This window comes from Ochlerotatus camptorhynchus, unplaced genomic scaffold, assembly GCF_037179485.1.
Source record: "Ochlerotatus camptorhynchus isolate MF236.1 unplaced genomic scaffold, CSIRO-AGI_Acam_v1.1 ptg000230l, whole genome shotgun sequence".
In the NCBI taxonomy this organism is placed as follows: domain Eukaryota; kingdom Metazoa; phylum Arthropoda; class Insecta; order Diptera; family Culicidae; genus Ochlerotatus; species Ochlerotatus camptorhynchus.
In genome coordinates, this window is record NW_027040720.1 from 1,018,021 (window position 1) to 1,037,847 (window position 19,827).

Here is a 19,827-nt window from a genome sequence, read left to right on the forward strand (position 1 = left end):
AGGCTGATAAATGTAGGCAACAGGTATTACTTTTGGTTTTTTTTTTGTTATCCTATCCATTGAGTATAACACTTTTTGTAGAAATGGGTACTTCTCCATACACGCTAAACACAAGATTCCTTATATTATATCAAAAGAAACCGAGGCCCCAATTAGCTAAAATCCCATATGGTACGTGTATTCGTTAATGCCGGATCGACTGTACTATAGGAATCCAGCGGCAACAGTACTAGGGGAATCCGGCTAGAACGAATCCGTACTATAGGAATCTTGACTGTATCACTGTTTTTCGTTTCCGCTTAGTTTGTTTTCCACAAAGTTTCCGATTTACCATAGACTAAAACCAATATTGTGTCACTATAAAATCGACCCGTATGAACACTATGGACTGTGTGCTGCCGTGCCGTGCCGTTTCCAAGATTTGGAAACATCCCATGTAAGAGAGATTGGCTATTTTCTAATCATGATTAACCATTCAAACCATCTGCAAAGACTCATAACCCTAAAGCTAGCCTTGTTTTCGATAGACTCAATCAAGATAATTTGTGGGGCATCCAGAGGCACTCCCGGACATAGACGCCAACTTTGATGCACTTTTGCCCCCCCAATAATTTTCAGGTCTCAGATAGTCTAGTCAGTAAAGGCATGGTATTACCAAGCCGGAGGCGCCAACCTTTCGGGTGGGAAATTTTCTTGGCTTCCCTGGGCATAGAGTATCATTGTGCTTGCCATATAATAAACAAATTCATGCATTGATTGGCATAGAAAGCTCTTAATTAAGAACTGCAGAAGTGCATATTTAATACTAAATTGAGAGCAAACGCTCGCTACAGTAGCGTAAAAGCTTAGAAGAAGAAGAAGAAGATATAAAATGTTCGAGCTAAGTTGGCGCTACTGCTGCTGGATAAAATAGCGTGAACCTCATTGAAGCCCTGCATTACGGAGCGTAGAAAATTAATCAAACCTAAATTCCTAAAGTCTGATAAACGCCTTTGTGCGACATCTCTTACCGTACAAACTGATAAGATTGCCTTGATCGAGGCTGATATGGCTCGCGCGGTTTTTGCTTCTATTATGCGACTGAGTTTAGTTTGCTCAATTTTTCGCTTGAATCCCTCAAATGTTATCAGTTTCACGAACACATGACTCACATCTGCCTGGCGTGCATAAAATACAATTAACTTCTGTACCATCAGTCCACTTAGTTTGTTTACTATACTTCCACAATGCACCCGCTAATCAAACGTTCCAGTTATTCACGCCATACTATACCTAGTCATAATTAAGCTATTAATTATTGCTCGCTCCAGAAACGAAAAAAAAAAAATTAATGAAGAAATAATGAACGCTTTGTATTCATTCACTCACCTGACACCGTCTTCCCAGCAGCCCGAAGAGCTGCTCATTCTCGTCATTGGTCAGCAGCTGACTGGGTCGGTTGGCCTTAGTGGCGCCCCGGTCTGCCTCCGCCGATGCCGGTTGCTTCATGCTGACTCCGTCCCGCCCCCTTTTTCCCGTCGCCACCACGCGTCACTTGTTCGACACAGATTTTCTTGCTTCTCTGCTTCTGACACCACTATTTTCACCAATTTCAGAATTTACTATCCAGACTTCTTCTCCCTTCGTCGTCGTCGTCGACGGTTTCGTGGATGATTTTTCCAATCTAGGTTTTCACACACATTCAGAACATCAGAGATAGGGTAAATTGCAGCAGCACTCGTCGAACAACGTTCATGTAACGACGAAGCAGGTTTGGATGGAGAAACAATGAAGTCGAACAGCCTCAGCTCAGTCGACTTAAATTTATTCTCACCGTGCCGTGCCTTGCCATGCCGTGTGTGTGGTTTTCTAATGAACAGTAAAATCCAAATATTATTTCACGCCTTGTTTGTGTTAATCTTCTGGGAGTCTGGGATTTTTTTGGGTTGGAGACGGCTGCGGCCGCGGTTAATTCTATTCGTTTTTCTCAAAAGTCCCATCGTGATGGATTCTACCAATTTTTTCTTCCATCGCTTTTGTGCTTACATAGGTATTTGGCACTTGAAAAGGCGCAACAGAGTCCACTACAACAGTCATCAACACGATGCTGAGTGGGTGGCGGAAGTGGGACGACGAGAGCAACAACACGAGCGAAGGCTTACTGTGCGAATATGATGCATAAACCGTCACATGGGGTGAGATTAGCAACTGTTGCTGATTATAATAGATGGAATACGGGGTTTCAACCAAGCGGGAATTTGCAAGCAAAACCATGAAGGTTGTTAAGCTCATAACCGAGCGATAAGATAATGATAACTGATTGCGAGACGACTGCAACGTTGATTGCAATCTTAGTTCATAATAAATTATTTTATGTTTGTTGTATAGACCGCAGTTTTTAATTTGTTTTCCTACCGGCAGCCATTCTTTGGTACACGGGGCAATCATACACGGCAAATGAGAACGACTCAAATTTGAGTTTAGTTCACTCATAATCGCTAAAAGTGCAGGAACTCAGCGATGAGTAAATTTGCCGCATGGTTTCCTGCGGAAAACCTAAAAAATTACGCAACGTATTTGCAATCTTTTCACTATGAGCTCTGATTCCGTAAATCAACCAATAACGCTAATGTTGATGCATTGTCACGCATTTCGTTAGGCCATACGGATGCGGAGGATACAATCGAAAAGACTGATGTCATTGAGATGAATCAGATTGACACATTGCCACTCACTTCTGCTGAGTTAGCCCAAGCTACTTCCGAAGAGTCATCACTGCGGATCCTAATCCAAGGCCTCAAATATGGGCAAACTGTTGAAGCAAAGGACCGGTTCGGAGTGTATCAAAATGAACTTTCTCTCCAGAACCGAGGGGTATTCTGTAAACTAGTCAGGTAGTCAATTGCTATTTTAAATCAATCATAATCAACAGAAATAAACGTAATTTTACTACTACTCCAGAAACTGCGTTTCGATGATGATCCGCATAACATGCATCATTGCCAAACTGGAACTGCAAAAAACTACCGACAGGAAACTTCAGAAGCTGTCAGTCAGCTGAAAATTGGCTGCCTTCCGAACCATAGCAGCGATTTCATTCGGCGAAAGAATTAACTCTTCCAAAAATTCCAAGCAAGCTCACATAAACTCATCTCATCGTCCAGGAGAAGGGAAAGTTTTCGGGAACGATTGAGCTTCCACATGTTCCAGGTTATGAAGATAAACTTCCTGACCAACTGCTTCGAGAATATCGCGATACAGACAAACAATGTAGTCTGCAAATTATCGTCATAAAAGCCGCATTAAAACATTTTGCATTGGTTAGCGATTCCATGAAAGCAAAACAGCGTTTTCCCAAATTACCTAAGGGGCTGTTCATTAACTACGTAGACCTAGACGTAGAGAGTTTTTTTGGGATTCGTGTGAAATACTTCAAATTATATGCTTCGACATGCTTGGCATACACAGTTTTGGTCACGAACTGCTCATTTGTTAATAACTTTGCACACAGTTGACGAAACATAACTCTTTTTGAAGCAGTAGATAGAGTAGTTTTTAAGTTTGTTATAGGTACGTACAAAAAAGCAGATTTTAATTCTAGTAATCTAGTATTCTGCACATCTCGGATTTTAAGTGTAAAAATTCATTGGTGTTCATTCAAATGTTAAGATTTATCTACTCTTTGCATATCTATAGTAAGCTATGATCCTAATCTATCAATTACTTAAAGAAAAAAACAAATTTTAACAACTATGTGAAAAGTTATTAACAAATGAGCAGTTGGTGTGTACAACTGTGCATGCCAAGCATGTCCTTCGTATGCAAACTAAACTGGTTTAAAAAAACAGAAGTAAATTTATTATTTCATTACGTATATTCAACGTTCGCTGATTTGTGTCATGTGTCAAACCAGATAATAAAAAATATTTAAAATACATCAGTGCCCATCCGGCTCATGTCAACAAATTGAAATTAAATTTTGGCCGGTACATATCCATTGACTGAGTATTTGTTTCAGTCCAAGGTTTTCCACTTAGCTAACGTCTACTGTAATCAAGCGTAAGGCCAATTTCTTGACTTCCGCTCAAGCCTCAATTCTGGTGTAACTAAACGGATACATTGGTCCTTATTGGCGATATTGGCATTTACTATGACATTAACACTCCGAACCCGAAGCCTCGGTAAAATATGTAACGGCAAACTTGCAATGTTTAAAAAATCATAGCTCAGCCTTTTATTGACAAATTTCAAATTTATTGGCACCATCTGAAACTAGATACTTTAAAAATTTATTCGATATCAATAGATTTAAAATTGATAAATTGTAGAGCCTCCCTTAGCACAGTCGGTAAAGGCGTAGCTACAAAGCAAGATCATGCTGGAGGTGGCTGGGTTCGATTCCCGGTTCGGTCTAGGAATTTTTCGGGTTGGAAAATTTCTCGACTTCCCTGGGCATAGAAGTATGATTGGACTTGCCACACAATTATACCAATGCAAAAATGGTACAGGCATCGAAAGCTCTCAATTAACAACTGTGGAAGTGCATCTAGAACACTAAGTTGAGAGCACGCAATAAGCTAATATGCGATATGCAATAAGCTTGAAATGCGAAGAAGAAGAAGATTTTTCAAACATTACCAGTTTTCTGCTACACATTTTACCGGAGGCATCGTGTTAGGAGTGGTAAAAAAAGGGGCACAGTTTTCATTCAACTTGTACTTTCCCTTTTCAATCACGTATCCAGCACCGAAAGCAAGATTTGTGATAGATCAGTGCACGTAGATGTCAAATTTGACAATTTTGGGTGGTTTTTTTCGGTTCACATTCGTAGTTATATGTTGCCATCACTTTTACTCTGGAGTTAAATGAAAGGGATACAACAAGACCAGATTGTGAGGTGAGGTGAGGGACCGTGCACTGATCTATATGACCTTTCATCGTGTTTGTACAGAGTCTGTGTTCCATTTGGTGAATTTTCACTTGAATTTGACCGATGGAAAATTTTCAAATAAACCTGCTTTTGTACCAGACTTATTCATGACAGGCCAGGAATCAATTTTGACAAACACGTTCTCGAAAATAGGAAGGTCATCAACAGAGGGATTTTCGAACGTCTTAATTTATTTTCGAAGTGTCAAATTTAAGTGAAAATTCACCAATTGGAACACAGTTTGAGAACATAAAGCAAAGTTGCGTTGTCATGACAGCAGCGACGAAAGCTCTGATGCTTTTCTGCTCGATTATCAAAGTGTATTGAATATTGCTGATTCACATATATCAAGCTGAACATTGCATTAGGTCCTAAGCAGAATTGCGACCTATCACAATCACGATCGTCAAACAGCTGATGGTAGTAACGCTTTGTACATTCCTATCAATGTGCTCGTCGAAGCTCTCTCCATGACCATCCATCAAGTTGACGAAAGAAGTAAAAAGCAACTGGTGAATGTCGTCTTCGGTTGTGATCCATCACCGATCTGGTCATTTCCGACAATCACGACACTCATCTGTGCTCGTTTTGAAGCAGTTGCTGCTTTGATTGCTTATGTGAGTGTGTTGGTGAGTGAGCCCAATAGCTTCCGTTTAATGTTGCCTACTTTGTTTGTAACTCACACAGTCGCGCCTGCCGAGACAAACTTGGAATGCGTAGGCATTGTTTTCATTTTCTTCTGTCGTTTCGCTTTTTCTCATGATCGTACTGCAGAAGTCTTCACTGTTTTCGTTGTGCTTTTCATCATCAGCAGCGAGTGTAACGTTTTGCTTGTGAGCAGCGACTATTACTGGTGATTGTTGTTTGCCATGGCTCTACCTCTCACTGCGTGTCAAAACGTTCTATCAGCGATAGTCGGTTGATGCGAAGACGAGTGTCACGTGAGTTTCATGATATTTTGCATCACTGGTCCCAAGTAACATTGACAGATTCTCTTCGTCGACTTTCTCTTTGTATCCCCACGGCCATGTAAAGACATTGCCAGGCATTTTTATAACACAGATCGATAAAATAAACTTTAATCTAGCATCTAATACGACAAACTCAACTAGAAACGGTTATGTGCTCAAGTTATTAACGAAAGAGAAAGTTGACGAAGAGAATCGACCAGTGTTACTTAGTACCTAATGCAATGTTCAGTTTGATATCTTAGCATGCATGCATCAACATTTCACAAATAATAAGAAACAACATAAACACACCCGGATAATAACTATCATTCTTCGTAGCCTCGGTTGAAGACAGATCGATCCCTTTTGATGCAATCGACCTGATCCGCTGGATTATCAATTGTATCAATCAGGCTATACTGGAACCACATGAAATCCTAGAATCTACTAAATAATTGTGGAGACGGTGTCCTCATGAAATGAAATAGTGTAGTTGTCCATAGGTTGGTTGGAGTATCTTCTTTTGCCAATGCGCTGAAAAGCAGTTTTAATATATTTTTCTATTCAAATATTTCAAGATTTCTTCAATTTATCTTGCTAACTTCCACCTGAATTGTTGTTTTGAATGTTTCCTTTCATATGTTATGTGTTGTCATGCGAACAAGGTGTTCAACTCGGTCTTCAAGGAACGATTTTGGTTCAGTGTTCGAAAATCCCAAAAGCAGCTGTCAGTGACGATTGTCAATTTCGGTTGTCAAATTTGACGCCAAATGCTAATTTTACTCTGAACTGGCAATGTACAGATCAAGAACAATATGTGAAAAGGGCATATGTACAAGCTTTTTGTAAACAAACCTTCTTATGCTCTTTTCTCGACACCCATATGACACCAAATCAAACCATAAACATCACCGGGTACGGAAAACTTTACCCTTCCCGCGAGGGGCACGCAATACAAAGAACCGGTGCGTTGAAGTTAAAATGAAATCAAAAGTACTTAAAGTAATTAATGCGTTTTGAAGTAGTACTGACGGTAATTAAAATTATCTATCCGTAATTAATTTAATTAAAAGTATTAAAAATGTAATTGATGTACTTTAACTACGAAATTTCATCTGTAATTAATGGAGTTAAAAAGTACTTAATGTTCTACATTGTGTAATTAATGTAATTAAAGTAGTAGTTAATGGAATTAATTTAATTACAGCCGTTGCCTGCGTCGGAGTTAGAGGTTATAGGCCTTTTTAATGCACCACCAACGTTGAGTGCACCACGCGAGTTCGAGAGGAAACTGTTTGTTTACATCAGAAGAAAAAAATTTCACAACGCAAATTAAAGCATTTTTCATTGAACATCTTGCCAATACGCCTTTTTAATAGAAACTAAGTGATCGATTCAGCCTCTGGTGGTGAATAAGAGAACTCCAAAAAGAGTGTTGTGAGCAAAAATTTCTGCCGTGAGACATTGGAAGCGGAACACTTTTTCACTATTCCTGATAAATTGATTCATCTGAGATGCTCCAAAACTTGATCTACAGGTGAAAAATTTAATTCTGTATTGTTTTTGCAAGGATCCTGCTGGTGTTCTGGAAAATTTTTGTTGAGAAAAATGGAAAATTAGAATAATGCCTTAGTGGTTATGATCTTCCGGATTCCTTGTGCGTGAATAGTAGAGCTACAAATCAGTTCAGATCTGTGGAAAATCGTAAAATAAGACAATTACTGATGGAAATTGGCGAGATGTTCAATGAAAAAAGCTTTAATTTGCGTTTTGAAAAATCCTTATCCTGATGTAAACAAACGGTTTGGTTGACATTTCCTCTCGAACTCGCATGGCGCACTCTACGTTGGTGGTGCATTAAAAAGGCCTATTTCCATCAGTAATTTACGATTTTCCACACATCTGAACTGATTTGCACCTAAACTACTCACACACAAGAAATCCGGAAGATCATAACCACTAAGGCACTATTGAAATTATCCATTTTTCTTAACAAAAACATTCCTGAACACAAGCAGGATCCCTGCAAAAATGATACAGAATTAAATTTTTCAACTATGGATCAAGTTTTGGATCATCTCAGATGAATCAATTTATCAGGAAAAGTGAAAAAGTGTTCCGCTTCCTATGTTCAACGGCAAAAGATTCTGCTCACAACACTCTTTTTGACGTTCTCATATTCACCACCAGAGGTTGAATCGATCGCATAGTTTCTATTAAAAAGGCGTATTTCGTGCACCTAGCCTTCCCGATGATGTTGTTGGTTTGCGTGGACAACCCTCGGTTTTCGAGAAAAGGACCTACGAAGGTTTGTTTACAAAAAGCTTGTATGCCCTTTTCACATGTGGCTCTTGAGATATATTATTTTGCACGCATCACACGTAAATAGTAACGTCATCATCATTTCTAACCCGACATTTTCCTGGTTCACTCACTTGCCACCCTGGGAATGGCCAAAATACTAACCTATGGCTAATACTGGTACATTTATCTTACGAGGCATTTATCAAAGAAGTAGGGGGGGGGGGGGGGGTATTGCACGTGACACAATTCTTGATTACTTTTTCGAAGGGACGTATCAGCTTTTTTGAGCAATGCATTTGATCGTTTCCAAACATACCTCAGGTGATGCTTAGGGGCCTTGGATTAATTATCAATCCATGGCCACCAAGCATCACCTGAGGAATGTTTGCAAACTATACCTTGCTTACCAGTAGGGGAACTAGGGGCAAGAAGGTCACCCGGGGCAAGAGTGCCACCCTTAATATATTTTGAAAATGAAATCATTTCAATCCTGTCTCACGATGAACCTATGCACGGTATTCCTATGAAGCATTCTAAAAAGTTCTGTCCGAATCGAAGTCGTAAAAAAAAATGGAAAAAATCATTTTGTGTTGATGCATTGAAAAGCTAGTTTTTTTTTATAATAATAAGGCATCATAAAATAAGGTTTCCGGAATTTCCAATTTATTTTTTTTCACAATTTATGCATTGAGACGTCATTATTGATGGTTGATTGATACATTAATAACAATAAATTATTAAATATTTTCTTTAATTAATCAAAAATTATATTCCTAAAAATAAACTTTATACGGGGCAAGAGTGCCACCCCTACATTTATGTATTAAATTGTACAAAAATGTTCAGAAATTAGCACAATTGGGCATTTATGTTTCCAATAACATTGTTTTCGTGAAATTTTGGAAAACAAACTGTATAAAATAGTATCAAAAATAGTTTCCATTTGCATTCTTTGACGCACAAGGTTTGTGTTTTGGATTAAAAATATATATCGTTAAGTCAATATTTTAGTGGAATAAACAATATAAGCAGTTGCTGTCATACCAAAGAATAGTAATTTGTTGTTTAGAAATGAACATTTATCAGTTTCACTTCATTTTAGATATATGGTCTTTTTGCCCCATGGGGTTTAATTTTAATTTCAATGATGATACATGGAGACAAGGTTATAAACTCGACAGTGAGCATTCATAAGGGCGAATACGCGATGATCGATTCTCTTCATCGATTTTCTCTTTGCATTGTTACAGCTAAGCGAAACAATTTTCAAGAATTTGTTCAATGCAGAGTAGTAACAGGTTGTATTGGCTATCAAAAGCAACAGCAAACGCTCCGAGAAACGTTAAATCTAGCGAGTTATTAACAAAAGAGAAAATCGACGAAGAGAGTCGATCATCGCGTATAGGCCCTTATGCATGCTCACTGTCGAACTTACAATTCTGTTCACAAACTCCTATAAATATTCACGGAATCACATTTAAAAACTGCGCTATCGTTAGGGTGACCTTCTTGCCCCTAGTTCCCCTACTGAAACAAAACAGACTCCGGGCAATTCTAGGGCAACCTAGCCTTTTATGGACGTGTCCATTACTATGGAGTTGTATATTTAGATATTAAATTTAGAATATTAAAAAAATACCGCTAACAAGGAACGAGGAATATACGATTTAGCAGGACAATATTATAACATAATTAAAGTTTACAACATTACATACGACAGTACCTAATTTAAATTATTTAAATTTAATAATTTAAAATTCTATTAAAAATCCCTTGCCATATACAGATTAATCCACCCCATGTGACGGTATTCTTGAACACAGAGAAAATGCAACCGAAAATGGGTAATCTTTCCCGAAAAAAACGGTATCCCCATGTTTCGCCAATGGAGCTCCAGCTCAGCTCATCGCGAATGCACGTTTAACCCAGCTTACCCACTCGCACTGGCCTCCTGGACAACACGGAACACCGAGAAACTCTTTTCCCCGGAGCAATCTTCCTATAGAAACAGAACTTTAGAATCCACTTATCCACTTTTTTTTTGTTTCTTCCGTCTAATCAAACATTGTCCACTAGTCACACAAACGAGCTACAATGTTCCGTATGTTTGTCAAGCGATTTGTCGCCGTCGTCCGAAACTTCCGCCTCTTTTGGAGGAAGACAAAAAAAAATCTAAAACACACACGACAAACGCAGGGGCAACACCTCCTCCAGACATCCAATTTCTACGAATGCATGATGTCACCAAACTCCAGACATTCGTCGTCGCTACAGACCTTGAGTCACCGCACTCCGCCACTGACTTTTCACCACTCCGCGACGGACGATCCGCTGCCGGATTTCGTGACACACAAAATTCCCGGAAAAAAAAAAACTTTTCGATTCGATTCGATCCGAAACACACTCTGCGGAGAACCTGTAACCAGCAGATATGTGGGCCCGATTTGTTGTGTGTTGCTTCGGGAAATGATAACTTTCGAATGGGTTCCGTCTGCGGACGAGGTTGGATTTTTCTTGACTGACTCTCCACTACTACTGGTCTACTACTACCAGCAGCTAGCTGTTTCTGGCTGTTGCTGATACTACTACTCTTTTGGCTCCCCACAAGCTCCGCACGGAACGGAACGCGAATGACAGATTGGGAGGTATCTTCTTATTAGAAAACGCACACCATAAAACTTTGAAGTGAGCGACGGTTGCACAACACACACGCGTTCCGTCTGTCACTAAGAGGTCTGTCACACGATGGCGGCTGGTGGTTTTGCTGTCGGAATGTTGCCTGGGAAATGCAAACCTGCGAGGCGATGAAGCGACACCTGGCTGTGAAAGTGGAATTAGTTCAAGGTAGAGTCTGTGCACAGAGAACAGACGTTCAAGCTCAGTCAGAAACTTGTGTAAAATAAGTGGGAACGTCGCCGTTACGTGGTGTTAGCATCTCCTGATTGTCTCTATAAATTTTCCACTTTCGACCAATTTGGCGCTAGTATCGATAAATTTTCTGTTGAAAATAGCCACTTGGCGCTACTAGCACCAACAATCAATACGAAACTAACGATTTTAAATTGGCTCACTACTTGACTAGCCTATTGGTCCCAAGCAAACGATTAACGTACCCCATTCTAGTCGACATTCTAGTACAACACAATGTTTGTTTTGATTCACTATGAAAGTTTGACAGATAAAATGAGGGGTTATTGGATTTTCCTATGTTTCGAGGGGTGTATCGATTAGCTTGGGACCAAAGAGAGTACCAGAGCTGAGCCAAAAAGTTGAGTAAGTTTCTTCGGGACCTACTAGTCTTAGAGTTACCTCTATGCTAGCACTTAGTGTCTAGTGTAAGTTTTGCAACGCCAGCGCCATCATGTTGTCAAAGACGTTTTTTAAGTGGGGAAGTCGCCGTTAATGGCGCTTAAGTCAAATAGGAATCTTTACACAAGTTTTTAGAGAAATTTTGTTCGAGCCTCAATGTCTGTTCTCTGTGACCGCAGCCAGATGAGTCTGAAGAAGAATTTTTCACCGATGAAGACAGCAGCAGTGAGAGCGACTTGTCCACAGATTCCGAGATCGACGTGACTTCCGTGCTCCCACCGCGACAATCTTCAAATCCACCTCAGTCACAGGTGTCGGGAGCACAGGCTACCAGGCAAGTATGATGATTTTCAACTGTCACACAAAGGTCTGCCGCATATTATTCCCCCAAAGAGCACCACCCGTAATACCAATCTCGACGGCGATGGGCCGTTAATGAGCACTGACAACCAGGGTCAGTTCAGTGGAATGGCGGAATCTGCAATTCAAGCCGACGCTAGGAGGATGGATGATGATTCGGTGACACACCAGGAGGCATTGTCCAGAGACGACTCCGTACGCTGGGAGACGGCGATGAAAGAGGAGTACGACGCGCTGATCAACAACAAAACCTGGACGTTGACGGAGCTACCGAAAGGCAGGACGGCCATCAAATGAAATGAGTCTACAAGACGAAGCACGACGCTAGTGGTAATGTTGACCGGTACTAAGCTCGCTTGGTGATCAAGGGATACTCGCAGCGAAAAAGGGGGGGACTACGACGAAACTTACTCTTCTGTCGTTCGTCACAGTTCACTGCGGTACCTGTTTGCATTGGCCGCAAAGTACAATCTGCAGGTGGACCAGATGGATGCCATCACCGCGTTCCTGCAGGGAGATCTGGAAGAGGAGATTTTCATGGAACAACCGCCTTGTTTCATGAACACCGGAAGACGACCAGTAGTAATCCAGTAGTGTCTGGAACATCAAACTGAACGCCGCACTGAAGAAGCTGGGACTCATCCAATCGGAGTACGATCCGTGCCTGTACTATTGGATCGAAGATGGGAAGATTTTTTTCGTTGCGGTGTACGTTGACGACGTGCTAATATTTTCCAACGATGTCGCGCTGAAGAGTAGCCTGAAGGCCAAGCTAAGCAGTACATTCCGGATGAAGGATTTAGGACCTGCGACGAGCTGTTTGGGCATCCGTATCACCCTCTGTTTGGCGAACAAGATCCAATCGAGTTGCGCTGTGACAACCAGAGTACAATTTGTATCGCGCGGAACGGCGGATACACACCCCGGACAAACACATAGATATCCGGTACCATTACATCCGCGATGCGTTGGACTGGAAAACTATCAAACTTAACTACGTCAAAACCGAAGACTAAATTGCAGATGGTTTGACGAAGCCACTTCAGCGAGTCAAGCTTGAACGCAACCAAAGAGCAATGGGATTACATGTTTTAAGACGCCAGCTTAAGGAGGAGTGTTGAAGATCAGTAAGCTGCGTCTACATCAGTAGGCTAGTTATTATATGAGACAATAAATATTCATTCTACTTCTAACCGTCAACCGAACCATACGTTCTCATTGCCTACTCCCAATAATTAGTATTTTAGATTGAGCTTTAATTCGCTAGGAATCGGCAAATGACGTGTTTGTTTACAAAAGCATTTACGCCCTAATCTCGAAGTTCTCCGGAATTGACATCGTTCTTCCCCCAAGGGGATTTCTATCCGTGCTGCATTTCAGGTCGGCCTTGCGTTTTTTTGGATTGTGTGTGAAATATTATTCATTAATGGACACTTTCAAGTTGGAGTGTGTAGAGTTCAAACTATTTAATAGTGACAATTAGGACCAGTGTTTATTTGTAGAATCCACCTACCCCGAAAAGGCCGATTCACCAATGGTCTGTGTTACTGTGTGAGTAAAATCGGCTTGCTAGTTGTGAAAACGCGCGAACAAAAGACGAGACAAACGACTCGGGCACTTGAATCCCGATCAGCGTAGTGAACGGCAGCAGAGTAGCTGAACTCCCGATCGAACCAACTCTACAGAGTGAAGATCTCTTCAAGTTTCGGACAAGCCACGGATGAATTTTCTAGAGGATTTTTGCATAACTTTGCATATAATGTAGAGGAAACACTCCTATAGTTGCGGTACGTTAGAAGCTTTAGGTTCCTATACATAGTTGTGCATGGAGACTCAATACACAACTATAGGAACCTAACACTTCTAACGTACCGCAACTATAGGAGCGTTTACCCTAATAAGTTTAAATTTCTTTGAATCAAATTTGTTAGTGAAGGCAGTAGGAAGATAAAATAAGGTAGGAAAGGGACAGCCGCAGAATTAAATGAGTCAAAATATCTTTCGTGTCTTTAGATTCACGATAGGACACGAAGGGTTTCGGGAAATGATGGACTTCCGGTTCGTCTGAGCTTTACTTTCCTTAATCTGTGGATTCATGGTCTCTATAATTTCGTCCGTGCCTTCCCAATGATCATGAAGTGTGCACGTTTGTTCGTGGTCGTTTTGCCTAGTTAAAGTATGTAATTTAAAGTGATGTCACGAGATCATTTGTAACTGCTTTCTCTAATGCCAAAAAATAAACCATTGTGTTGATAATTTTCTTCCTGTTTTATTGCACATTGAATCTTCTGTTAATATACTTCAACTTTAGAACATCTTTGTCATCGTTTTCTGTGACTTTGTTTTCCAATCATATTTACTCGGTATAATATCTCTCACGGCGTAGTTTAATTTGCTTGTTTATTGCATCATAACATTCATGTTTCGGCAAACTCTTTCTACTTCTATGTAGGTTGATATCGTGGCTATTGTTTTTATCGCTTCTAACTTGGCATCCCCAATTCTGCTGTTTGGCCTAGCACGAGTAGACTTGAAGTTGATACCGTTAAACCCACCCGGGTTAATGCATGTGTATGTTTGTGTAAAAGTATTCTGTCCAATTTAACGTTATAAATGTTATCCAAATATATATATAAATATCAATAGTAACACATTGCACCTCTACTTATTAACACATGTAAATGAGATCCCGCATCGTAAATTGCGTTTCGTGATTTTTGTTTTTGGTTACCAATATTTGCGTTATAAATTAAACTATTTTTATGTTCAAATTATTTACAATTACACAAATTGCTACCCGACTGTTAACTATTGCGGTATTTAGTTTTAAGTTTATGGAAATAAATATATTTGTTTTCTTTTCGGTATTAATATAGTAAGTATATGGCTGTCAACGATTCAAGCGTTCGAGAAGACGTAACTGAAATCTTTGTTTACATATGATCCTACACGATATTTTAACAAGTACTCAAATTTGAGTAGAATCTACTCATATCGATCAAAGGTGAAGCTACTCAAACGGATTCAGGTCGATGTTGTCCTGAAATTTGAGTACTTTTCAAATAGCGTGTATTGTTTTAAGTATGTTGATTGCATTCACTATTTTTTTATAAGTGGAAATTTAACCTATAGAAATATAACATCTGACCAAAATAGCAGAACGTATCGATTGACTAGAATTGAAGATGCGCTAAATGGTAGATCTTTTACCTGCTTTGCCATTGTTTGTAATTGGTTTTGTGACGGAAAATTATACTACTTAAGCTCATACTTGACGTTTCGAACGTTTTTTTTTTTTTATTTAAGCTTCATACACCTCTCTGTTTATATTTCTTGCTTTTAGGTTCGGTATTCATACACATATACTGATTTGGTGGATTCGATTGATTATACTGCTTGGTATGGAGTAACAATCTTAAGATCTAAGACTACCCTTCTCTTTTGCTCTAAAAACTTTGCGTGCTACCAAAAGTTCACAATTTTATGATTAAGTCACATTTAAGTGTATATTTTAGGAGATACTGCGTGGTATGAGGCATCTCTAATTTTGGAAACATTGTGTAGAAGAAAGGGGATGTGTGAAATCAACTGAAGTCGCCGTGCAGCTTTCGCTGTCATTGAGTTTGGATCTTAAGGTCACTTCAGATTTCAAAAAGCTCCCATCGATGTTTTTCTTTTATTATTTCGCACAAAACGACGAGCGCTTTTTCCAATCTGAAGTGATGTCTCTGAGAAAACCACTTTTGAAATTTTTACTCACTAGGTCACTTTTACCTTAACGTGAAGAATGGCTGATTTCCCGTTGCCAAGCTAAACGATACTAACTGGAAAACTAGGAAGGTACGACTTTGGATGCTGCCAGCTCAAGAGGACCTATGGAACAAATATGGAGGCCTATTCTGCACCGCGAGTGAGGTTAGGTGACTCTCCATTTGATTTGACCGCAGAGTCACCTCACTCGCGTCGCAGAATAGGCCTTATCGTCAAGGGGATATTTCCGAAGGGGCGAACCTGACGGCAATGTGGAAGAACCAATATCGGAAGGCCAAAGTGACGATGGTTTTGTTGCTGGAAGACTTGGTGCGAAAGTGCGTGCATGGTAGACATCGACGGCCTGCCTGGTAACGGCTCTGGATAGCCAGTCGGATGACAATATTTTCCTCGACTTTGTCCTACCGAAGCTGGTGGACGAATAGAACCTGCGATTGTTGGGTCACCTGCGATGGGTAATGGGACAATTGAGTGAATAGGTCTGCTTGGTGTGATTGATGAATTGAAACTAATGTCGTTTTCGTTTTTGCGGTGTAGCTACACCGGTGCTACACTGCCGAACACCGAAAAAATTTAGGGTGTAGCTATCAGTTGCACCTTTGTTTACAAACAAATGATGATGAACTGTCAATGACTCGCACTTATTGCTGCTTACACTACACCGGTGTAGTGTAGTAAAAACGAAAACGACATAAATTTAGTCGTTACTACATATTATCATGGCATGCTACAGCTTGTTAGAAGATCTGCAGTTTGAAGATGACTGCCAACGTGCTCCAACTTGATAATCTTCTCTTCCAGTTTCTCACGAACAAAGTGATGTCGGATATCGATATGCTTACTGCGTGGTGAATATCCGACTTCTCTTTCAGCAAGGTGAATCGCACTTCGGTTGTCGCAAAAGATGGTCATCTTGCCCTGATAGTTCCTGCCGTAGTCCTCTCCACCAGATGGCTTCTTGTGCTGCCGCTGATACCGCCATGTATTCAGCCTCCGTCGTTGATAAGGCCACGGTTGATTGTTTACGACAGTTCCACGAAATCGGTCCACCTGACTGCATGAAGACGTACCCGGTGATAGAGCTTTGCGTCTCTTTGTCGTTTCTCCAATCTGCGTCGCTGAATCCAACGAAACTGGGGCTTGGCTTACCGGGGTTGCTGCCGGAATCACTGACTGCGTTAACGGTGAAGCTGATGTCCGGTCGGGTACATTGCGTTAGGAACTGGAGACCTCCTACCAGCTCCTGGAATGGAACTTTCTGCATCTGCTTCCGGTCTTCTTCGGTTCTAGGGCTCATCTGCTTCGATAGTTTTTGATTGTGATCTGTCGGGGTTGCTACTGTATCACATTCCCTCATGCCGAATCGTTCCAGCAGCTGTTGGCCAATCCGAGATCCTTCATCAAAAACTTCGTTGTGAGTTGCTTCTTCAAAAAGCATTCACCCACCGCTGGTTGTTGGAAAACACCAGTAGGTCGTCGACGTATACCGCCACAATGAGAATCTTCTCGTTTTAGATTTTGAATTAGACGCACGTGTCAAACTTTGACCGCGTGAGTCCAAAGCGCTTGAGTTCACCATCCAGCTTCTGGTGCCATACTCTACTGGCTTGTTTCAGTCCGTACAGCGCTTTCTTCAGCTTGCAAACCTTCTTCGGACTTCCGTTGGTGATAAATCCTTCCGGCTGCTCCATGTATATGTCTTCCTCTTTCAGCTCATCTTGCAGAAATGCTGTGACTTCATCTGATGTATCTTGAGATCCATTCTGGCAGCTAACGACATCAAGTACCGGATGGCAGCATACCGGACCACTGGTGAGTGTGTCTCTTCGTAATCGATGCCCTTGACTTGAGAATAGCCCTTGATTACTAAGCGGGCTTTGTATCGCTCTGTGGATCCGTCGGAGTTTCGTCTTGATCTTGAACACCCATTTGCAGCGGAGTGCTTTCCTTCCCTCTGGCAAATCGGTAAGCTCCCAGGTTTGATTTTTCAGCAACGCTCGATACTCCTCAACCATTACGTCACAGGAGTGGAACTTCGGATCAGAAAGTGGCTCCACTTGCCATTTGCGATCACTAGCGCACCTAGCGGTAGAAGGCATCTTCTGCCTGCAGTTAAGATAGGCAGCATGCTATGATAGTGTGAGTGCACATAGAAAGCCCGTGTGGAACGCTACCACAACACATCGGTTGTTGAGCAGAAAAACGAAACACTTTTTGATTCACCGATTTGTTTGCACTTCCCCTTCTGTTCTGTGATTACGTCCTTCCAACGGTTGCTTTCATCACTCGTAATCGCTTCTTGGAACGTCTGTGGCTCGACATTCAAATTGTCCGGGACCTCGGGTAACTGGGGAAGTTTCGTGAGGAAGAATACCGAAACCCAAATGAAAATCGTGATACTTGCCTGGAGTTACGCGCTCCCTCGCACTGCGCCTTACCAACTGTTGTGGGTCCTCTGTTTGTGGAGGGAGCGCAGCAGGTTGTTGATCCGCATCAATCAAAGTATCATCGTTGTCGCCATTCTCGGATTTGTTGCTGTCACTGAGCTCGTCTTCATCCGTTAGTGATTCGTGACCACCTTCGTCAACGCCCAGTTCCTCCGCACTGTACACCCTGTTCGCTTTCGAGTTCTCGCTGCAGCCCATGAATACACACCGCTTAGACTTCGCATCCCACTTCCGCCGCTTCTCTTTGGGAACGTGCACCATTACCTCGCTTCCAAACACACGAAGGTGCGATAAATCGGGACGATTTCCAGTGAACCTTTCCTCGGGAGTGACCGGTAGGCCTTTTGTCGGTGATCGGTTGACCACGTAAGAAGCAGTGGTTACTGCTTCCGCCCAGAATCGCTTCTCTAGTTCAGCATCGCATAACATGCATAATGCCAGCTCGCCGAAGGTAACGGCGCATCTCCCGATTGACGTACTTCTTGCCATTGTCCGTTCTGATCCGCTTGCTTTGCTCAGCCGTCTGGTTCTCTGCATACGACTTGAAATCTTCGAACGCTGCTAACACATCTGCTTTTGATTTCAGGAAATAGACGAACGCCTTCCTGCTAGCATCGTCGATAAACGTTAGGAAATATCGACGTTGTCTCCATCGGCCCACAGAGATCAGAATGGATCAGCTTAAGCAAACGTTCAGTCCTGTGACCCTTCGCCTTAAACGACTGTCGTTGGTGCTTGCCTTGGATACACGGCACACATTGAAAGGAATTTGTATCCTCAAACTCCATTCCAGTTACCATGCTTCTGAGTTTCCTCATGCAGCCAGCCGATAGGTGCCCCATCCGCTGATGCCATAGTTGGAAGCTGTTCTGCCCTCGAGCCAAGTGAACTGATGAACTTTTAGCCAACGCCAACTTGTAGAGCGAATGCTGTCCGATCGCCACAACTTCATTCTTCGTCTTTGCCGAACATGACCTGATACCCGTTCTGGCACATCTTGCTCGAGGATAACAAATTTAACGCCAAATCTGGAACGCGCAGAACATTACTAATGGTGATTTCACAAGACGTACCTCCAATGTCTGCTTCTAAATTGACGGCGCCCTTGGTAACAACAGCAGCTGCAGTGCCATTCGCAACGTTGATGCTTGCTGACACATCCTCTGCAGCCTTCAGATGGTCCTTGTTCCGGCACAGATGTGTTGTAGCTCCGGAATCAAAAATCCAGTCAACATCGTCCTTGGACGACTGTGTCCCAACTTCTTGCACCGAAAGCACTTCACGCTCGATGGATCGGTAGGTTTCTTCTGCTCCTTTTTTGTGTGGAACGCTCCATTTTCGCTTGGCTTCTTGCTGATCTTCACATCTTGCAAAATTTTCGCATTGACAACGTCCGCCGTAAGCTTCATACCCGACGACTCCAATCCTAGAATCATCGGTTCGTACTGCTTCGGTAGACCTATCGTCGACTTCGAAACCGACCTCCGATAACTGGTGACTTGACTTGTAAAAAGTTCGTTCACGTACTCCTGCGTCGTTTGGCATATGATGTCCTCATCGCGTTCAGCGCCAACCAGCCGGATCCCCGTAAGCCTTTTCAGCAGTCCAATTTTCCTGATGGAACCACTGTGCTCGTACGTATTCCGCAGACTGTCCCAAGCCTTTTTCGCGGATTTTTCGTTGCGCACCAGCCCATAAATCTTGGGATCGATGCTCAAGTATATCGTGGCCAAAGCTTGCTCGGAAGCATCTTCACTAACCTCCGGATCGCCCTCCT

The 19,827-nt window shown here is 41.8% G+C and overlaps 2 protein-coding genes across 3 annotated transcripts in view; one reads left to right on the forward strand and one right to left on the reverse strand.

Moving 5' to 3' along the window:
* Positions 1-10,699, reverse strand: part of WASp — a 95,033-nt gene extending 84,334 nt beyond the window's left edge. The window contains exons 1-2 of the mRNA XM_065225509.1: positions 10,440-10,699; positions 1,369-1,663 (exon numbers count right to left, since the gene is read on the reverse strand). Of these exons, the coding sequence (XP_065081581.1) occupies positions 1,369-1,488 (120 nt within the window). The 5' untranslated portion in view covers positions 1,489-1,663; positions 10,440-10,699. The remainder of the gene's footprint in view (positions 1-1,368; positions 1,664-10,439) is intronic.
* The window catches only part of Det (Deterin), a 434,366-nt gene that overhangs the window by 184,228 nt on the left and 230,311 nt on the right, over positions 1-19,827 (forward strand). The window lies entirely within an intron of this gene.